General features: G+C 39.2%; 1 protein-coding gene across 10 annotated transcripts in view; it reads right to left on the reverse strand.

Annotated features, from left to right (window-relative positions):
* rbm33 (RNA binding motif protein 33) overlaps positions 1 to 17,893 on the reverse strand; it is an 85,984-nt gene that overhangs the window by 26,182 nt on the left and 41,909 nt on the right. For 8 of the 10 annotated variants that reach the window (XM_008112277.3, XM_008112281.3, XM_008112284.3 and 5 more), the window contains exons 13-15: positions 15,181 to 15,480; positions 13,223 to 13,510; positions 9,642 to 10,292 (exon numbers count right to left, since the gene is read on the reverse strand). In XM_008112277.3, the coding sequence (XP_008110484.2) occupies positions 9,642 to 10,292; positions 13,223 to 13,510; positions 15,181 to 15,480 (1,239 nt within the window). Of the gene's footprint in view, positions 1 to 1,537; positions 2,682 to 9,641; positions 10,293 to 13,222; positions 13,511 to 15,180; positions 15,481 to 17,893 lie in introns of those variants that run through there. The other 2 variants (XM_008112286.3, XM_008112285.3) reach the window with 2 other exon arrangements.

Raw genomic sequence — 17,893 nt, forward strand, 5'->3', positions numbered from 1 at the left:
TGAGATATAGCAAAGTGCAGACCCAGCTCAGGTCCCTCAGCACAGAAATTTTGAGAAAATCAAAACCCATTTTGATTTAAGTTTTGTTGGAGTAAAATTGGCTCGGGTGCACTTTTCACTAGATTTTCTGGATGGGATATTTTATTTTATTATGGCCTATTGTTTATTGTACTTCGTTGTATCTTGGACACCACTGTGAGAGGACCTAAAATATTTTAAATAAATAAATAAGTATTCTACAAGTGTGCGAGTGCATCATTCACTCAGTTTTGTAACAGGAGTTGCTCACTTAAAAAAAATTAGTTGTTTTTCCAGTTGTTACTTATTTACTTACACAGTGCTATCAGTATGCACCACACTATATAGAGTACAAAAGAACTGCCCTAATCAGCCCACTGTGTCAGATACAGTAATAAAAAAAAAGGGGGGGGAAGCAATGCTAACTAAGTAGGAAAGTCATATGCAACTGTGGCAGCAGAGGATGAAAACTAGCAGTATTTATTTGAAAGAGGTCATGGAAAAGGTGGGTTCGGGGAGGAATTCAGAGGGAAAAAAATGTGGAATCACTCAGGTGTTCCATCCAGGTCGTGTTCTTATGGGGAGCAGGAAGACCTTTCAGGGAGCAGCAAACCTTCAGAGCATGGCAGATCCAAGAAGCAAAGATAATGGGCAGGGACATAAAGTAGAGGCATGGCGGAAGAGAAAGAATTTGTGATTGATTTTATGTAATTTATATTTATATTACCAGGGAATCAAATGTACCTTGACAATTCAACAGACACAGCACTGTTATGAGTAGCAACACCTGTTGTGAGGAAGCTGGGAGGTAATTACAAAATGTATAGCTGAAACTGAAATCAGAACTAAGCTGAATTCCCCTTCTCACTAGACGGATGAAGTCTTTGCTTCAAAGTAGCAGGGCTTTATGAGCGAGCATAGTCCCAACCTCACACCACATGATCCCACTGATAGGATAATTATGCCGTGATTACAAAAGACTACTGGAGGAGTACAGGATTGGGGGGGGGGGGGGTATTAAAATTCCGGTGCTGAGAATTTAAGGTTTTATTTAAAATATTTCTACTCCCAATGGGTGCAAAGTGCCTTGAAGATATGTAGACATCCTCTAAAAACTCTGAAGCCAGGAGGATCAAGGAAATTCTGCCTCCATTAAGAGTAAGATTTCAAAATATACAGTAAGAGGTGCAGAAATGTTCAATTAGTAAAATGTTTCAGGGTTCCAGAATTCATATATTATTGGTTCAGAATTTCACTGAATGGCTCTAGATTTTTTACAGCATACAATTTACAACCGAACATTTAGAACTTTGTGCGTAAAGTAAAGGAGGGATTTTTATTTCTGTAATTCCAATTATCTCTATGTGTATATCAGTATTGAAACTCCTTGCCTAATCTAGAAATGTTCAGAGTATTTCTAGAAATGTTCAGATCCCTATTTGATTAACTGTTGCCTCCTATATAACAGAACCGACGTTATGATCTAATAGATCACAATAAAAGGGCTATCAAATACAAATCATTTAAACATTTTTATTGCATGAAATGAGCAATACAGATGCAAAAACAAATAAAAACTATACAATAATCAAGGCTTAAAGAACAGCCTATATCAAGTGAAATAGAAACACTTTTGGAACAGCTTTTGTTTTCAACAATGCTTGCTGCCCAACTGCAGCAAAGTTTTCTTTTACCATGGCTCCACATCTTCCATGCACTTCACCCATTATACAATGCAGCAACTCATGCATACTGGCAACTGTTGCTTCAGTCTTTGCGGACACAGTAGCTACCAACAGATCCAATAATTGCATAAAACAAATTGGATTTTTCATATACAAAAGACCCATAGTACAGCTCTCCACACAGACAAACAGTTGTGTTCTTGGTCCATTATTTGGATTTTCAGATGGCAAAGGACTAGACATGTCACTCTGAGTAAGGGAGTCGAGTCTTTAGCTAAGGAGAAATCACCCAACAATAACATAAGATGATTTAATCACACAATTAATATTAAAGCATCATATTATTCCACAGTAGTTAATGGGTAACATCCAAAAGGTGAAGCTACTTCTTACCAAAAAGGCACATGGGATATTATTATCTACAAACCTGCTTCATCAGATTGCAGAACTTCCTATTTCAACAATGAATTTTCAGGGAGTGAAACATAAGACTTATCCATGTGTTAGACCATATGGAAATGTAAACCTGACTCTTACCTCCCCCTCCCCCCAAGTTATTCAGTTGCTAGACATGAGAAACAGAGACACATTTTGCTCTGCTAAAATGAAAGGTATATATTTAAAGAACACAGAAAAGCAACTGTACCCTGTCTATTTAAAAGTGGCAGTCTTTTTTTGACTGAGGACCATATTCGCTCAAGAGTAATATGTGAATCAGTGGAAATAGCTGAAATCTAACTGTGGACAGTGGCTCGTCTTCTCCCTATCTTCCGTCCTACTTAGTGGGCTGTGGGGAAAGGAAGAAATTACTATTGTGGTGACCCTGAACTTTCCAGAGGGCCTTGAAAGTTAGACCAAAGTCCACAAGTGACTACTACAGAGTGCATGCTGAGTGGCAAGGAGTATACCTTGGTGAAAGGATTAGCTCTTTGCAGGGGACCTTTTGGCTTCCTTATCTACATTTTCCTCTTGCAGTGCCTGTTTAATGCAAAATCATAGTTAGAAGAAACCACAAAGACCATCCGGCCCTTCCAGTAATACACAATCAAAGCACTAGATGGCTTTTGTTGATATGGCATCTCTTTTAGTTGTGTCACCTTGCTTTGTATGTGTCACAGTTTAATGTGGCTAAAATAGGGGTGCGATTTTCATACTTTGAAGATGTGGAAGTGCAGAGAATACAGGTCAGATCAACAGTGGCAACGTTATCTGACAACCACTAGAGGTTAAAGGCTTGCGCTAGGACAAAGATGGGGAAGCTTTCAGGGAACAATTTCTTACCCTATGGACACAACTAGACTTTAAATAAGATTGTATAACAAATGAGGGCCCAAAAAGTAGGGAAGCTGGGGGACAGATGCACCAATTTACCAGGACCTCTGCAGAGCTAAACTCCATTAAGTACTATAGAACACAGATTTGGAAGGACTAACTCATTACATCAATGGGACAGATGGAAACCTACACATGATTACAATGAAATAAGACTGTGACACTATTCCATACAGCAAATACATACTATTATTTCTGAAAGCTTCACCTCATAAAACTGGCCCCTATACATAAGATACCAAACATCCTGAAAAAACATAGCCTAGTTCTATTAGACCAGAATTCACTTTCCACATCCGCTGAGTAAATATGATTCCACACTCACAGTTTATTTGGTCATTTCTATCACTTTTGGGCATTAATTCTACCATGTGTGAAGACCTAGCTTAGTCTCTAAATGTCAACTGGACTACATTTTTTCATGTCAGGAGCAACTTGAAAAACTACAAGTCGCTTCTGGTGTGAGAGAATTGGCCATCTGCAAGGACATTGCCCAGGGGATGCCCAGATGTTTTGAGGTTTTTACCATCCTTGGGGGAGGCTTCTCTCATGTCCCCACATGGAGCTGGAGCTGATAGAGGGAGCTCATCTGCGCTCTCCCCAGGCTGGATTCGAAACAGCAACCTTCAGGTCAGCAACTCAACCCTCAAGTCATCAGTCCTGCCGGCACAAGGATTTAACCCACTGTGCCACCGAGACTACTAACAGGAACATAGCATTAGTAGTCCCCTAGGCTTTAAGGTGTAGATAGCAAGGACACTGTGGAAGGAACAGTAGGGCAGAAAATGGAGCTAAGCAGGGGAGAAGAATCAAAAGGTCTAAGGAATGAGAAAAGGGCTGAAATACTCTAAAGCAAGGGTCCTCAACCTTTGGGTTTTCCAGATGCTTTGCACTCCAGCTCCCACAATTCCTAAAAGCTGGCAAGCTGGTTGGGATTTCTGGGAGTTGAAGTCCAAAACAAATGGAGGACCAAAAGTTGGGAACCACTGCTTTAAAGGCACAAGATTCTATCTGTTCTTGGAATCTCAGCAGGGTCAGCCATAGTTAGTACTGGAATGGAAGACTGCCAATTAATACCTGGTGCTATATTTTATAGGAAGGAACTGGAAGAGCCACCTCTGGGAATTCCTTGTCTAAAGAAAGCCCTACGAAATGCATGGGGTCACTATAAATCAACAGGCAATTTGAAGGCACATTCATACAGAAGACATTGAAACATGCTGTCCATATGAGACGCTACATGTCTAAGCAAGTAATTTGTTTGGAATCTATATTTTACAGCAGCAGAAGAAAAAGGTGATAACAAAAGCAACAAAAAGTATCCATCATGTACTAGGCACAAAAGAGAATTTATGGTTTGCTGGACAAATAGTTCCAGAAGTAGCAAAGGCCCAAAGACAAAAGGTTCAGCACCCCACCCCATGATGCCACTTTTTTTCACTTTGCTCCCAAAAAGATCAAGAGAAAGTAAGAAGCAAATTATCACTTTATCTTTCCCTTCACTGATTGGACCTCCTCAAAGTTCATCCAAGGGATGTACACAATACGACAGACACAAAAGCCCTTAAGGAGACAAATGGAATAGGCCAGAAACACACAGCAAAGAAAACAGAAGCCAGATAAAAACAGCAAGAGGCAGTCGTTCAACGAAAGGATCCACCTCCCAATGGTCACTTGTCTAAAAATCTTCCTGGCCTGACTTCCTACTAAAAACACCCTTGAAGCTGAAAAGATAAAAAACACGAGACAAGGCAAATGGAGAGCAGATATTTTTCAAATCGACAAATAGTGGAAAAAATGGAAGTGTTTGCCACTACTTCCAGACAAGGCGAAAATATTTCTGAGGCACTTTTTCTTATAGTATCTAACTAAGCACCAAAAAAGTTGATAAAAGAAGCCATACATTATTCTGATTAAAACACAGTTAAGAGGTTTCTAAAGGGAAATACAACCAGCTCTTACAATACAATATATTAGATATGTATTGTTAGAGCTTGTATGTCATAAAGGTTAGCCTAGGAATTTTGTGATGAGACAATGATTCATCAAGCAAAAATAGCAGTATATACTAATTTTCTTGAGCTTTTGTGGATACGTGTATGTTTACTTTATGCATACCGAAATGTAAATATGTATATATACATTATATGCAATCTTTATAGATATTTATGCTTATCAGGCTTTGACACCAATATTTTAAAAGGCGGGGGGGGGGGGGGGAGCTTATTAGAATTAATTTTAGGCCGTATGTACCAAGTTAAAAAGCTTTAAAGACATTTAATCACATAGAAGTGTTAGTTAAAATGCACAGAAATAGCTCTGTAGAAGAGATCAACACCCTGCCTGAATCATCTTATTCAGACTTAAGACCTGAGCTTAATCTTAGGAAGTCTGCAAAACTGCAGCCTTATGTCCTAGCCTAAACCAGCCAGTGCTTTGATGGTGCTGAGCAGGTTAATCAGACCACTTTCTTTTCCAGCCACCACACCAAGAAGCAATGTTGTTAACAACCAAAAGATCATCATTGTCTCTACTGAGCTCCTTGACATCTTCTCTTCCATGGAGAATGAATAAAAGAAAAGGGAAACAAAGAACAGGCACAAATTTAAAAGAGAAGAGTAGTAGGTCACTCTCCTACAATGACACTTAATCATTCAAGTGTTCATCATTTTTAAAAAATGGAAGGTTTTTTGATGCCATCCAATAAACCAACCAAAAATTACTGTACAAAACACAAAGTACTACCCACATACCAGTAGGAGTAGTATCACTGATTCCATTTACCCATGTCTGAAAAATATGTTCTCGCTAGACATTTTCTAAGTCATCTAATTGTATGCTTTCATCAGAAGTTGACAAAAGAGTTGTGTGCTGTAGAACCTACAAATGCTGTAGGAAAAGTGTTCTCTAAGCATTTTCTAGGTCCTTCAGTGCAATTCTATGGCATGCTTCCACAAGAAATCGTTCTTTTCAAGACTTCACTATTGGCTGCTATTCAAAGGCTACTTAAAATCATACATGTAAGATAAACATTCCCACAGTGAGCATCATGTATAAAGCAACAAACCTGAGCACCCAACTGTCACACTTGACAGTCTGCCTGTAGAACTCCAACTTGAACAAGTGCTTTCTGACAAAACATTTATTATGAATCAGCCCTAAATGTTAACTTTTATTGAAAATTAATCTATCATTAGTGAATGTACTTCTAGTGAAGATAGTTGTGTAGCTACTTTGCTTCAATTCACATGCTTGAAGACAACAGAAAGACTGCATTATCAAGCAAATATTGCTGGTGTTTCCAAGTGTATAACATGTAACAGCACATCTATGCTGAAAATTTCTCCAATAATTCCAGCATCTTATTTTTGTTAACAATAAACAAACAAATAAACAAAAAACCAAAGCTCTTCAAAGGAGTGATAGATCTAAACATTTGCAGGAAGGGTTGCAGTACTGTAAAAATCAGTGTACTGTTTAGACAGAACATGCCATATGTGACACCAAATAGTCCAGATCTAGATGGGCCACTCAAAATGTTGACACAATAGAAGAACACACACATAATTCAAAGGGGATTGAGCCAGAGAAACTCAGCACAAGACTCAAAATATGCAGAAAAAATTAGATCTTAACCTCACATGGAGCTTTGACAAAGTTACTTCCCAGACTATCAAAACTGGCCAGACTGTGTCCCCCGGCGCCAGAAGATTTCCCTTTTCTGTGTGCAGATGTAGAATAAAGTAATATGGATTAGCTTTTTTACAAACTACTGAAAATTTAATCAAGCATTTTAATATGAATGTTTATACTTACTTTCACTTTTCTGTACTATAAAGTTGAAAAAATCCACTATGGAAAGAAAAGTCAATTTCAATGAGAAATTACTCTTTTCTTATCTGGATGTTTCGATTTCTACCTAGCACTACCTAAATATCACTGGGGGTCTCTCACCAGGTATAACCCTCACTAGCTTCCTAAATCAGACAGAGATGTGTGTTTTCAAGGTGGTATGGTGTGTGTCCAGCACAGAAACCAAGGTTTGCTGCTGGCAGAGGCATGGATTTCTCTTTCTGTTTGCTGCAACTCTGCTGTATTTAAGTTCTAGATGACCAGGAAGTTTTCTATCTGAAGATCTAGCACAAAAATGCTACCAATCTTCTTTGTTGACATAAGCGATGCTCAAGAGGAAATTTACCTCCTGAATTTGTTGTATAGAAATGCAGCTGGTGTAGAGCCTTGGACTACCATTCTGGAGAACTGGGGTCCCAAGGAAATGCATTGGGTGACCTTGGCAAATTACAATGTCTCCGTCTCAGAGGAAGGCAAAGGCAAATCTCCTCTGAATAAACCTCACAAAAAACCCTATGATGGATTTGTCTTAGGATCACCATAAACAGGAAACAACTTGAAATTACAGAACAACAAAAAGTACACTTAGTTTCTAATATGGGCACAGAGAAGCATGCTTTGCCTCCTTTCTGACCAGAACTAAAAAGCAGCAGACTGCTATTAGAAAAGCCAGGCGCTCTTGACAGGACCCTCACTGACCTTTGGAGGTGCCCCTGGCAACAAGCCTGCTGCAATGAGGAATTCAAATAATTTACTCTGGAAATGTTTGCACTGGATTAAAATGTGTATTAGAATGTTTAAGGTGGGAAGGGAAAAAAGTGTAACTATTACTAATGTTGAATACATCAGCTTGTCAAAAATCTTGTATATAATTCCTGAAGGAGTAAAGAGAGAAATGGCCTCCTATCCCATTCACTAAGACAGGAAACTTTGGCCTTGGTCCAAGGCAACTCTGTGTGTGAGAAAAGCCAGGGCCAGGCACACAGCTAGAGGTCTTGCTAAACTTCTGCCAATGAGGCATACCAACCTGCCATTTAAATAGCAACTTGCCTCTTTCGCAGCGAAAAATGCTGCGGCAAAAGTTTTTTGAAAGAAGATCTGGTTTCACATAGATGCCTCTGCCATGCATAAAGCCTGTTTTATTCTTCACACACCAAGCATCCCTCAAATATGTGTCCAGTTACATGAAAATTTCCAAAGAAAGAGATTCTACAGCCTCTCTAGATTTTTTTTACTCAACTTCTGAATTGTCCTCTATTAAGTTCTATTTAATGCAAAATATCCTAAAACTACTTCCTTGTACATTGAACCACTTTCTCATTCTGAGGCTGACTGCTCTGACCACGATTGGGGGGAGGGGCGTAATTATTACAGAGAGAGAAGGATCATCCACAGTGTTTTTAATTATCTAACTAAATTGTTCCCTAATGAATGTTAAAAAAGAACTGAAATGACCAAAAGGACCAAAGACTGAAGCCCAACTCCATGGAACTGGTCAGATCTTTAGTAAAAAAAACAAAACAAACCCAACACTAAAAACTGGATTTTAAAAAACTATTTTTGCCCAAATATTGTTTGGCATTATTTTGCCCAAGAGTAGGATGGAATTCATTCTTGCTATGAAAAGAATTCGAGTTGACTATATGTTCACACACAGCATGATGTACAAATCAGCTTACATTCTGCCTTGTCTTTATCAATCTCTTTTCTCCTCACTATCTGTTGATATATGCTACTGATTGTTGTTTATTGTCTGTTGACATACAAGACAGGACATAACTACTACCAGGAAGAGTGAGGTAGAAAAACGTTGATGCGAAGCCTTACTAGCTATTCGTCAATGTATCATCACTATCTGGGCCAGGGGAAAATTTCTTTGTCATGTACAGCTAACCTCTTTCTTACTGGCAATTCCTATCCTTACAATTCAAGGTGCCAACAATGATTATTTGACTTTCAACTTAAATCTGTTTTCTCATCTTAAATTTAAGAGGAATAATTGCTCCATCCATTTCGAAACATTTTGTCCATTTTAATTTCTTCTTTCTGCTCTTCTCATGAATAGCTATGCAATCTGAATTCTTTTCATTTATTATTCACTACTTTGAAACATAAAGCACCTCCTGGTTTGTATGCAATTTGTTCTTTAAGTTTCAATGCAATGTTTTTCTCAGGTGTGTCATTCCAAACGTTTACCTAGTTCTCATGTTGTGGTGTGAGCCCAACTGAACTAAGACATTCTCCTTGTGTTAAATTGTGCACCTTGTGAATGTTATCCTTTTTCCCTTTGGGAGCAGGTTTTGATTTTGAACATAACTACAGATTATTCATGCTTGATCTGTCATCCACTACAACTCTCAGTTCCCCTTTTAAGCCTGCAGTTAAATCAGAAAGGTTTCCATTTAGATGTAAAGTTGGATCAGGGAATTGAGTACTTCCATTCCACATGGTATCTTTGCTCTGTCTGTTGGTTCTGTTTACCACGTCAATGTCTGGCACACTGCTTCAGGATTCCAGTGATGGGGAAAGTGTGTGTATTTTATCAGTAGGGGTGATTTTTTTAAAAAGTAGCTGCGGATATCATTGTTCCAGCTGAAAATTAACAGGGAAATACCTGGGAGGAAAGTGAATTTTGCTAAAGCTATTTCTTTCAATGTTGCTATCTCTGGGCCTTTGCCAATGACACCAATAAGACAGACACAGACCACAAACAAACCACATGAGAACAACCAATAGACAAGCCTGGTAACTTACCCCTCCTGACAACTTAATCACCCTGACTTTGGTGCCGACATGGGGCCCATCTCCACTACCACTGTTTGCCCGCTGCATGACAGTCCTTTTCATCCCAGGCTTCAGCTCCTGAGGTTGGCCTTGTACTGATGCCACCCGCGCAATCTGAGATGGGTTTATCAAGTGCACTCCACCAGATCTGGTTTGCAGCCCTTTATATGGGGACGAGAGTTCGTTTTCAGGCACCGTCCTAGTCTGTCTGAGCTGCTTCACTGTTTTTATCTGCTGTCCTTGAAACTGTGCGTTATCTCCGGCCTGCAGAATATTTGTGGGCTTAGGCTGAGCAGTGGGTGGGCTGGGAACTAACGGGTCTTGTTTTTTACCCATCAGTCTGTATTTCACATTTTGGCGGGGTGGTGCACCAGGGAGCGGAAGCAGTGGACTTCCATTGGCAGGTGCCTGTGATGTCTCCTCCTCCTGATGCTGTACTGAAGAACCCGGCTGCTGCGGCTGTTGCTGTTGCTGGGCCAGTCTTTCGAGCAACTCTCTTTTTCGAGCCCCAGCCTGAAGTTGTCGCCTGAGCTCCTTTTGTTTAAGGATCTCTTCCCTTAGACGCTTCTGCTCCTCTATCTTCAAGCGGTAAAGCCGAGTTTCTTCATCTTCTTCGGGAAGCTACAGAATAAAAAACAAAACATGAATAGCATGCCAGATGAGTCAAAATGCCTATTACTTCTTCATGGGAAGGAATATAACGGGAGGCTCTCTCCAAGGAGCATTTTAAATTAACTGAGAAACGATGCTCCCGCTTTTAAGGATGCAGCTCCCAACAAAAGTTTATTAGCTGTTAATTAGCCGAGCTAGGAAGAGTCAAAGAATACATGTCTCCACTTTAGACTTTAGAAAAATAGAAAATCAAAATGCTGAAACTGAAGCTGTCTAAATTAGAACTCATTCAAAAGTTGCTGAAACCAATTAAACTATTAATATAATTCAAGATCTATAAAAATATTGTTTAAAATGGAACCAGTAACAATACAGAGGCATCCCAGTGTCACACAGGTTTTATCTTGCTCTTTTCTGACAAACTAACAAAAGGTAGGATGGTAAATGACCTGAAAGGCCCTGATTAGAACTATTGATTTTTCTTACAGAATTTTCAGCCTGATAGAAACTCATTTGTCACACAATAATTGGTTATAATGAACAGCACAAGTCAATCTCTCTGACCTTGAACTCATGCACTCTCTTCAGAATTAAAATGTTGCCAAATGCTGTGTTGGAATATTAATGGCATATCAGGAATGGTTTTAATATTCCAGCCTTAAGCTTTTCTGAAAAGTATTATGCCCTTTGTGTGTCAAATAACCTTTCCAGAGAGCCTAAAACTCTGGCAGAAACTAGGGAAAATCAGGAACATAAAAAACTGCTTCCAAAGTTTGCTCCTGTATTAGTAACCTCTAATATGTATTGCCATGGATAATGCAAAAAATAAGAAATTGCTCGATTTTATGCAACATAATAGTTTAGATCTCCTCTAAGTCACCAACTTACTGGATATTTTTTCATTCCATCATTGCCTTATGAAATGTATCTAAGAGAAAGAATTTAAAAAAATACTTCTGAAAAATGCAGTTGTTGGTTGTATTATTACTGCACCAAGTGAGTTTCATAAAAGATGAAAATAAAGGCACTGCAGCAGGACTGAGAAACATATATTGATCCACATATAGAATCAATGATAAAACTGATGGGAGCTATAACCCAACACACACATTCTAACTTCACACAATAGTCTCCTTCACCTTAATATAAATTCCAGCTATACTGGGTTAAAATCCCAGTATCACCTTCAGACTGGGATGACGGAAGCTACAACCCAGAACATCCAATGGGCACAAGGGTGGGAAAGACTGTGTTACAGTAATCGTTTGGATCCTTAGTTCTCTCATGGAAACCTTCTATATGCCTTATCTGCAATTGTCTATTCCAGACCAATTTGTAGATGATCATCAATGACATAAGGATTTAACTTTAGATTTGATTTTAAGTTTTAGCTTTGAACTTGTTTTTTGGTTTAAATATGATTCTGAACTTTATGTTGATGTAAGATTTGCTTTAAAATTTGCAATTAAATTAGATTTAAGATTAAAATTCAAATATTTTCATGTATTGATGCAATGTTAATTTTGGATCAAGAAAAATGTGTTTGAATTGAAATACACTTTTTTTTGCCTTTTTTGAATATTTGCATGTGCTAATTATATTGATTGTTTACTCTAATGTTACATCTGCAGCACCCCCCCCCCACAAAATCCAAAAAGAAATATCTGCGGCAGCTCTGAAGACCTTTTAGATTTTAGCTCAACTTCGTTTCAGAACCCGTAGTGTGAAGTCCACATTTAATTTCCTACATGTATGGAATTTATGACATCCCTTTCCTCTCATTTATTATTTCTCTTCATCTTTCTTTCTCCTACACTACCTTTCATTAGGCACCAGTCTCCTTCCCATAAGCCAAGGATTGACAATGTCTAGAGGTCCCTTGGAACCCCCTTTCTCCACTGCAGTTTCATTTGTTTCCAAATATCATGTTTCTAAGGATCATGATGGCCGTTTTGCTCCAATCCTCCCTGATCTCTTAAACCCATTGGGATTTTTTTTTCAAAATACAAAATAATCAAGCAAGTTGCATTTTGGCCACAACTGCTCTATGCAAATGCTTTAAAAAGAAAGGGAAACTAGGAAAGTAACTGATGTTTCAAATGTGGAATCCTAACCTATCCGCTGAAAAACAGCTTCTTATTTAGAACAAACAATTAAGCAGCTGAAAGAAGCCTCAGCACAGTAATGGACGAAAGTTAGGTAAAGGTAAAGGTTTCCCCTGACGTTAAGTCCAGTCATGTCTGACTCTGGGGGTGCTCATCTCCATTTCTAAGCCGAAGAGCCGGTGTTGTCCATAGACACCCCCAAGGGCATGTGGCTGGCATGACTGCATGGAGTGCCGTTACCTTCCCGCTGGAGTGGTACCTATTGATCTACTCACATAGGCATGTGAGTAGATCAATTGCCCCTTTAAATTACGTCACATTACACATACTCCCCAAATTTCTTTTTATTTTTAAATATAGCTTCTAAGGAGACTTCTTAGCTGATTTCTTCTAGGGCCCATTCATTTGACATTTTGGCAGTCCATTGCATCTGCACAACACTTCTCCAGAACTGTATTTCAAAATAATTGATTATTCTCTTGTCAACTTTCTTAACAGACCAACTTTCATATTCATACACACAAATTGTAAATACAATGGCATAGATTTACACATTTATGAGAAAAGAATTAACACACACACACACAATGAGATGAAGACCATCAATATTTAAACAATACAAGTCAAGACCTGCTTTCACAAGACATAATTTTCTTGCCTATTGTTCATAATTAACTGACAAATAAGATAGTCAGAAAAACATCAACAGAAAGAAAGCATAAAAGAAACTAGAATGCACAAACAGCCATGCTCCCATCTAATTTCCACCATTTATATGTTGCAACAAAAAGGTTCCTTTCAATAGAAAAGATAGAGAATTGTGGAATCCCTTACCTCTTGCTCAGATTTTGCCTCCACTTTAGGCTGTGCTACAGGAGTAACAGCTTTGGGTTTTGTTTCAGTTCTTCCCTGTTCATTTTTCATGGCTGGAACAGGCCTTACAGCAGGGGTGGTGCTGGCAATGGGTTTCACTTGAGCAGCAGGCGTTGAAGTTCGGTGGTTGCTCACAGCTTCAATTGCATGCAAAGGTGCGATTGGTAGTTCACGCAAGTTACTGTTTCTCTGAGCAGGTGATTGGAGCTGCTGATTTGGACGCTTTACGATATTTTGTGTTGGCGTATTCTGGAAAAATCAATAAATTATTACTATGAAGTCGTTTTTAAAAGGCAGCCTAAAGTAAAGATTTTGTTTTAACAAACAAAATTATGAAGTTTCTGAAACAGATGTCACAGTTATTTTATTGGCATGTTCAAAAGTACTTCCTCTTTGCTGTGCTCCTTGCAATAACCACTTCTCTTAATAAACTACAAAAGATGACCATAAGAAGGAGCATAACTATTAACCAGCTGGATGTCCTTAGAAACTTGGCTTTCTATCAGCATTCAATTGTTTTTATTGAAGTGAATGATGTTATGAAATCATTCACCTGTAGAAGGCTCCCAATAAGCAAAGCTGAATGAAAGAGGACAGAAACAGAAATGCTATCTGGTTTGAAAAGCCAAGGGAACAGATAACTAAGGAAAGAGCAATTAACAGTACAGGATATGTAACAAGAGATGAACAATTGTTGTTAACCTCACCTTCAAACATGGCCTTCCCTAAATATCCTTTAACATTTGTGATAAGACAGTCCTGTGTAGTCCTACTCAGTTTACTTTCTATGTCTTTGATAGAAACCACACAAGAAAGCTTCTCTCTTGCTATCAGTTTGTGCTGCAACCTTTCAGCTATATATTTTCTTCCATCTACCTTGTCTTGACTATGAACCTTAAAGCAAGGTTCCTTTTCATCACTACTGCTAGTCCTAAAGCACTTTCAGTCAGAGATGCAAGGTGGGTTGCAAGGCATTGTCTGATTGAGTGCTGGAGGGGGTTCCAAAATCAGATTTGTTTTTCCTTCTTTTCAGATAAGATTACCTATTTGTGTAAAACAGGGCACCCACTGTTGAGGATTGCTGGATTAAAAAATACATTTATCTTCTGTTGATCTGTATCTGAGAAATGAATCTAACAGTCACCTGTAGAAGACTGGGATTATTCCTCTACCACTGCATCTTTGCAATGTCATCCAGTGATGTTCTTGGTATGGGGCAAATGGGAGTTTTGGCCCAATGGTTCTAACAGTATCTTTGCTGGCATTTGTTTTTAACTTTAGTGCTAGGATTGGGTGGCCAACCTCAATCAGGAATTAAATTCTCTTCCCCGGAAGTAAAATAAAACACACTTTTCTTTGAAAACATGCCATGTGTTCTCTGCACATCTTGTTTATCAACAAATTATATCTTGCCTTGCTTGTAGTGAGGCTACAAAAAGGCCATATATGGGTAGTTCACACAAGTTACTGTTCCTCTGAGCAGGCTGTTAGTTATTTTGGGAGGAAAACACTCAACCATCATGAATTGAACTCTATGTTCCATGCACTTTAATCTGCATAGACGTCCAAACCATCTGGCTGGATATTATGAGCGTTTTCATTTTCTGAGACCCAAGGATGTAGACATGGTGTTTGGTCAACTTATGAAGATGAGATGCCGCTATGAAGATGTGAGTATGAGTGCCAGTTCCAGTGGTGTACGTGATGGCAGAAGGACCTATAACAAGCAAGGTATTTCTTGCAATGTAAGGCAACCAGGACTTCCAGATACATATTGATGCTATTACTCCATATGACCCCAAGAAAGGAGAGAAGGATAATAAGACAGATAAATAATCACTGATTTAATGCTATGCATTTAGAGGCACTTTTGTCTTCTGATCCATCCTCATTTCTGCAATTTTGTCAATGACACTTACATGCCTGGCCTTTACCAGACCTTGCCGTTGCTGACACTGCATCCGGTTGCTGTTTGACTGTTGCTGTGCAGTTTGCATGTGGGGCCTGAACTGGGATGGGGCAACTGGAATCAGAGGCTGAGGAGGTACAGCAAGGAGATGGTGCTGCTGCTGGTGGGACTGATGCTGCTGATGCTGGGGGTGCGGAGGCGGCGGTTGTTGGTGCTGATGCTGGGGGTGCGGAGGCGGTTGTTGGTGCTGATGCTGCTGTGGTAGCTGCGGATGCTGCTGGTGTTGCGGCAAAGGCGGGTGCAAGGGACCCTATGCAGTTGAAGAAAAAAATTCCATATATGTTGCAAACTCAGCAAAGGTTTGCTCTCGAAAGGTCCAGTGCTGGAATTCAATCAGCAGCCTGCTTACCACAATTACAGTCAGCCCTCCAAATCTACAGATTTGACATTTGCAGATGTGATAATTTACAAATTTAAATAAAATGTTCTCTTTAGGAATCTCTAGGCCCTCTGCTATAGGGCTTCTTAAATAAATTCCACTCACAACCCATTTTTGCTTGATTTCTTTTTACATGACCTTGGGTATATAGGTACAAGTAGTCCCCAAGTTACAAACACCTGACTTATGAACAACTTGTAGATACGAATGGGGAGGAGGCGGAGTGATGGAGATAGCTGTTCCTCCCCAGCCAAGGTGAAGGAGGCTGGCAAAGAAAGCCAGCAACAGACTCTTTCACCTCTCATCTCCAGCTGCAACTGGAGAGCCTTGGTTTCTGGCCAGCCTCCCTTGCCCCTTGCCCTGGTGTTGGCTGTGGAGGAAGAAAGGAAGTTTGCTGACAGGCTCTCTTGCGCTCCTCCTTACCCAATGCTGGGGCGAGGGACAAAGGAGTCTGTCGCTGGCCTTTCTTGCCCATCACAAGACTTGGCTGATGAGGAATGCGAGAGCCTGACAGCAAGCTCACTCCCTTCTTCCTCAGCCAACTGGCTTGAGATTGATTTTTTAAAAGCACCTTTTCCGACTTACAAAGAAATTCAGCTTAAGAACAAACCTACTGAACCTATCTTGTTCATAAGTTGGGGACTGCTTGTATTTAAAATAAAAATCAAACATTTACTGATAATAAATCAGCATTTGCAAAGCTTGCTAAACAGGTTGATCTTCCTTTTTATGAAGTACAACTGAAGCTTTTTCTGCAGAGTCTACTATAATCACTGCACGTTGCTGCTAACAAATTCATGTAAATGTCTATAACAACCACTAAGTGGTATTCAGAAACTGTTTACTGTTGCCCAATTTTTCCTGACCCCAACATCTACCTAAGGGCCACTATTTTAATAAATAATATAATAAATAATATTTGGGGTTGGAACACACAGTCTGAGGAGGTGTTCTAGAGGCTGAATATAGAATCATGCTGCAAGATTAGATCAGTGGTTCTCAATCTGTGAGCCCCAGATGTTTTGGCCTTCAACTCCTAAAAATCCTAACAGCTGGTAAACTGGCCATGATTTCTGGGAGTTGTAGGCCAAAACACCTGGAGACCTACAGGTTGAAAACCACTGATCTAGATAGTCCTACAGAAAACAACTCTCTTGAAATCTCTAGATCTTTCAGTACAAATCTATGGTCAACTTGTGCCTGATGTTTATCATGCAGGAGGAGTTAAAGAGATTCCTTGTGAGATATTTTCTCAGGTAAAAAAAACCCATTATTTTTATTCACAGGTTGTTCCACTTTCGCGAGAATCCTGCACCCCTAAAGTCAGCAAATGTCTCCACATCTGCAGCAAAGAATGAACCCATGTTAAAAATATCATGTAAAACTAATTTTATTCCTCCTTTTAAAACAAATGAGGCACTGAAATGTTTTTGTAGCAGCTTATCTGATATATTGACTATATTTTTAAAAGGCCACGATGTCAGTGTTCAGTTATCAACATGTTCATAGGAAAGGCAATTGCACCAGTAGAGGGTGCTCTAACATTTGCGGTGACTAAATATAACTATTTTCTAGTTCCATGCATACATAACTACACGGCGCACAGGAACTTGTTTTTAAACAATAGATTATTTTCATATTTCTTATGGAGTAAATCAATTTAAGGAACCATGGAATATTGAACAAAGTGTTGCATTGCAAACTTTTCTAATCCCATTAGCTGTGAACAGTCTCACAAAAATCAAAGCAGTTTAATATCTTCACTTTGAAGGAATATGCTGATATAAAGTTGCCACTAACGCTTGTAATTCAATTAGCATTGGGCACAGGGGGGAAACATGTTTTCATGCTTGGCACAGCAATAAAAGCATATTTAAATTTCATCTATATTTGTAACATCAATTGGAATTAAATATTCCTACTCTGTGTACACGAAAGCTTCTCACAGGTTTCCATATCATTCAGCTTAGGCAAAAGAATGGTTTGAGGTTCTTTTAAGTGTGGCCAAGGCTGAAATTAATACAGTAATCTGTTCAGGTTTACCCTGTCCTTAGGCACAGAGCAAGACATATTTTTGGGGGTGGGAGTGACATGGTCCTCCACACATATACATATTGTAATCTCCATAAGAGCTCAAAGGACAGAATAGGCAAAAAACCCTACACAACAACAATCCCAAATCCTTCATTCCTAAAGACTAGGTAACACAGTCCCTATCTTCTGGTGGATAGCAGACCTATTTTTTGTCCTAATCCAAATACGATGCTCACAAAATAGCACAAAA

This window comes from Anolis carolinensis, chromosome 6, assembly GCF_035594765.1.
Source record: "Anolis carolinensis isolate JA03-04 chromosome 6, rAnoCar3.1.pri, whole genome shotgun sequence".
NCBI classification, from domain to species: Eukaryota; Metazoa; Chordata; class Lepidosauria; order Squamata; family Dactyloidae; genus Anolis; species Anolis carolinensis.